This window comes from Bos grunniens, chromosome 14, assembly GCF_055505025.1.
Source record: "Bos grunniens cultivar Pamir isolate PY7600 chromosome 14, Bosgru_T2T1.0, whole genome shotgun sequence".
NCBI lineage: Eukaryota > Metazoa > Chordata > Mammalia > Artiodactyla > Bovidae > Bos > Bos grunniens.
In genome coordinates, this window is record NC_141178.1 from 1,618,353 (window position 1) to 1,622,960 (window position 4,608).

The window sequence follows — 4,608 nt, forward strand, 5'->3', positions numbered from 1 at the left end:
GTAATGCTGAAGCCTAGCATGCAAGATTTTAAGCATGACCATAGGACCATGGGGGATGAGTGCAATTGTCTGATAGTTTGAGGTTGTTTAGTACTAGCCTTCTGGGAACTGGAATGAAGGTTGACCTTTTCCAGTCTTGTGGCCACTTCTGGGTCTTCCATATCTGCTGACATGTTGAGTGTAACACGTGTCATTATACATAGCTTGTACATATAGGCTTTCTCTCTTGTTTTTGTGTATCTATTATTTTTGATCTGTGATTACCTGGGGGTTGTATATGTTGACCTATAATTACATCTGCTTGTTTTAAACAGGTAGTCATTTAAGTTGAAATACAATCTAAAAGATCTAAATAATACCCTCCCCCCACGTTTTGTGTTTTTGATGTCTATTCTGCATCTTTACGTTTATCCTTTTCCTGATTATTGTAGTTATAGTGGATTTTATAATTTTTCTGTCTTTTAATCTTCATACTAGCTTATTTAAGTGGTTGATCCTTAGCCTTAATTATATGTTTACTTTTACTAGTGGGAATTTTCTTTTCCCATAAGCTCTTACTTCTTGATATAATCTTTTCTTTTCTACTTAAGAAGACTCTAGCATTTCTTTCTGGGAGGGTGTAGTATTGATGAACTCTTGGTTTCTCCTTGTCTGAGAATTTCCTTACCTCTCCTCAATTCTAAATGATGATCTTACTGTGTAAAGTATCCTAGGTTGCAGGTCTTCCCTTTCAGTGCTTTAAATGTCATGCCACTCCCTTCTGACCTGCAAATTTTATGCAGAAAAATCACCTGATAGTCTTACGGGGCCTTCCTTTGCATATGACTCTTTGTTTTCTCTTGTTGCCTTTGGATGCTCTTTAACTTTTGCCGTCTTAATTATGATATGTCTTGGTGTGGTTGTTGTTTGGGACCCTCTGTTCTTCTGACTTGGATATCTGTTTCCTTCCTCAGGTTTGTAAAGTTTCAAGCCATAATTTCATAAAATACATTTTTGACCCCTTTCTTTTCTCCTGGGACCCAGATAATGCGAATGTTGGTATGCTTGACATTGTGCTAGAGATTTCTTAAACTATTCTCATTTAAAAAATGGTTTGGGCTTTGCGCCTGCGCAAAGGGCACGACGGAAGGGGTCTAGACGCGCTCTGCGCCTGCGCAAAGGGCGCGACGGCGTCCTGCGTCGTTCGTTTTGAAACGAGTGGCGGGGAACTGCTCCGGAAGCCCCTGGCGTCGCTGTCTGCTGGGTGGAAGCGTGTACCGTCCTCCGTGGGCCTGGCCATGGCGCTGCAACTCTCCCGGGAGCAAGGCATCACCTTGCGTGGGAGCGCCGAGATCGTGGCCGAGTTCTTCTCATTTGGCATCAACAGTATTTTATATCAGCGTGGCATATATCCATCGGAAACCTTTACTCGGGTGCAGAAATATGGACTCACCTTGCTTGTAACTACTGATCCTGAGCTCATAAAATACCTAAATAAAGTGGTGGATCAACTAAAAGAATGGTTATACAAGTGTTCAGTTCAGAAACTGGTGGTAGTCATCTCAAATATTGAAAGTGGAGAGGTCCTTGAAAGATGGCAGTTTGATATTGAGTGTGACAAGACTGCAAAAGATGACAGTGCACCCAGAGAAAAGTCTCAGAAAGCTATCCAAGATGAAATCCGTTCAGTGATCAGACAGATCACAGCTACAGTAACATTTCTGCCACTGTTGGAAGTTTCTTGTTCATTTGATCTGCTCATTTATACAGACAAAGATCTGGTTGTACCTGAAACATGGGAAGAGTCGGGACCACAGTTCATTACCAATTCTGAGGAAGTTCGTCTTCATTCATTTACTACTACAATTCACAAAGTAAATAGCATGGTAGCCTACACAATTCCTGTCAATGACTGAGGATGAGATATGGACAATAACGTACTTGTAACTCTCAAATGTGGTTTTCCTACCAGATCAACTGTAGTTGGTATGTTTTATTTCATTGGTTAATTTTTAGATGAGGAAAACTTAACATGATACTTAACTGAATCGGTGCAAAATTGTTCCGTTTTTGGTACCTATCTGACTTTCCATAGGGTTGACATAAGTTACTGCACAGATTGCATCAGTACTGCAGTGTTACTTCCTTTGGAGGTAGTAACCATAGGTGGAAAAACTTTTGCTAAATACCTTTCTAAATCAGACTTTTGGTCAAGTAACTTGACTCAGAATGTAGAGAAATATTTAAATATTAAATAGAACAAAAGAAATATGAATATTCAGAATCTTCATTTACATCCTGAAAGTAACTAATGATAGTCCATAAGTAGTGACCTATTTCTCCTATTGCATCCTCTTGTCATTTATTTCATTTGTATAGTTTCTGTACTGAAAAAATGTCCAATTATTTGAGTTTAATGTATGTAACTTGAGCCTATAAAGCTGTGGATATTCCCACTTTTCAAATTGTTGTGATACAGAACTCTTAAGAATGTCTTTTATGTTTTATAAAATCAAGCTTTAAATGGCAATGATGAAATAAAGTTAAATGTGAAAAAAAATGGTTTGTTATTATTTTACTGTTCTAATTGGGTGATTTCCATTATTTTGTCTTCTCGATGTTCACTTAACGTGTTTTTCTGTATCACCTAGTTTTCTGTTAATTCCTTCTAGTGTGTTTTTTATTTCAGTTATGGTGTTCTTCAGTTCTGACTGCTTCTTTTCTGTGTTTCTCCTTCCTTGTTAACATTCTCCCTGTGCTCATCTATTCTGTTCCCCAAGTCAGTCAGCATTCCTCTTAGTAATGCTTTGAACTTTTTGGTGAAGTGTTTCTTTTTCACTAGTTTTTTTCAGAGACGTCTTCTTCCTCTTTCAGTTGAAACAAAGCCCTTTGTTTCCTTAAGCAGGCGGAGCAGCTATTATCGCGGTCCTGAAGGGTGTCCGTGTAGGGGAGCGTTTCTGCAGTCCGTGTGCCGGGGGCTGCGGCGGGAGGGCTGGGTCAGGTGTGAGCGCAGGTCCCTCTTCCCGCAGCCTGTGCTGGCGGCCGTCAGTCGGTGGAGGCCGGGCTGGAGATGAGAGAAGCTCAGGCAGAGCCGGTGCGGGCTCCTCCTCGCCCAGCCGGCGTCACCGCCCGTCAGCGGCCAGTGTTAGTCCAGAGCTGCGGGAGCAGAAGCCGAGGGGCGGGTCTGAGGGGCCGCGTTCCCCTGACGTGGGAGCGCTGGCCTCTCCGGGGCGCCCCTGTGGCTCAGACGGTGAGGAACCCGCCTGCAGTGCGGGAGGCCCGGGTTCCATCCCTGGGTCGGGAAGATCCCCTGGAGGAGGGCATGGTGACCCACTGCAGTACTCTTGCCTGGAGAATCCCGTGGACAGAGGAGCCTGGTGGGCCACAGTCCATGGCGTCGCAAAGAGTCAGACATGACTTCACACACACACACACACACACACACACACACACACACACACACACACGTGTGCACATCCCTCGGTAGCAGAGACCAGGCTTCCGACAGGCGCCCCAGCCAGCCGCGCTGATCAGTCCCCGGGCTGCACCCCAGGCCGGGGTCCCCACTGCGTGGCTCTCAGCACTCACTCCCCAGGGGGCGCTCCCTGAGGCTCCCTCTCCTCCCCGGGGCCCCTCCCAGGCGCGCAGGGCCCACCCCATCGTCCCTTCCCTTCCTACCCAGCCCCCGGGACTCCTCCTCAGAGCTCGGGTCCTGCGGCAGCCGTCCTGCCAGCGTCCAGTTGGTTCCAGTGAGAATCCTTCCACGGGGACGTGCGTTTCTGATGTGTTCAGGGGACAAGGCGAGTCCTGTGTCCTGCTCGGCCCCCCTGACCTCGTCTGAGAAATCCTCAGTAGAGACAAATGTGGTTGTGATTGGGCGCCATTAGAAAAAACGTCTCATTAAGATGCTAAAAAGTTTTCTTTCAGGAGATACGGGTGAGGTACTTGGGATTTTGGTGATAAAACAACTTACGACTTAAAACTACATGGTTTACTAATAACCCGCTGTCCTCTCAAACATGCACAGTTACAGAATGCTTAGAAGTAATAGTTATTACACGAATAACAGCTGATGGAGATTTTATGCTATAAGTTGATGATAGTATCAGTTTTGCAGGTTACAAAATTTTAGGCCTGAGTTATATGGCAAGATGATTTTATAAACGTTTATTGTGTTTAAATTTAATCCACTACAACTGAATGAGATATATCTATAGAATGAGGATAATGTACTATCGATTAATATAAAGTGGAAAAACTGTGAAGGAATCAGGAGTTTGTGAAGCAGAGAGTATAACTAGAAAATACAGTGGAGTTATTTAAAAATATCAGGAACTGCCGGGGTCAGTGTGTTTGTCACACCAGTAAGCTAAAGACAATATTTAGATAAAAGAGTTCAGCATATTTAAAAAATATTTTTGACAGCCTTAAGTCAATTAAATTTGAAATTACATGACATAGTTCAACAAATTAGATATATCTGAGATAAAAAATTCTTGTTACAGTGAGATTTACAAGTAATGGCCACAGCTATTTTTTTCTCAGCATTGTAACTTTTAATGACAATTTGAAAAAAGTAAAATTAGATACAGTATTACATTTCACTTTTCTATCCCAAATTTTTAATTG

The 4,608-nt window shown here is 43.1% G+C and overlaps 1 protein-coding gene across 1 annotated transcript; it reads left to right on the top strand.

Annotated features, from left to right (window-relative positions):
* The first annotated feature begins 1,190 nt into the window (after positions 1-1,190).
* On the top strand, positions 1,191-2,539 carry MAD2L1 (mitotic arrest deficient 2 like 1). Its single transcript, XM_086335785.1, has one exon. The coding sequence runs from the start codon at positions 1,278-1,280 to the stop codon at positions 1,893-1,895; it is 618 nt and encodes a 205-aa protein (XP_086191911.1). The 5' UTR covers positions 1,191-1,277; the 3' UTR covers positions 1,896-2,539.
* Positions 2,540-4,608: the final 2,069 nt, after the last annotated feature.

Coding starts and splice junctions, on each gene's coding strand:
- MAD2L1 (XM_086335785.1), top strand. CDS start 1,278: ATGGCGCTGCAACTCTCCCGGGAGCAAGGCATCACCTTGCGTGGGAGC.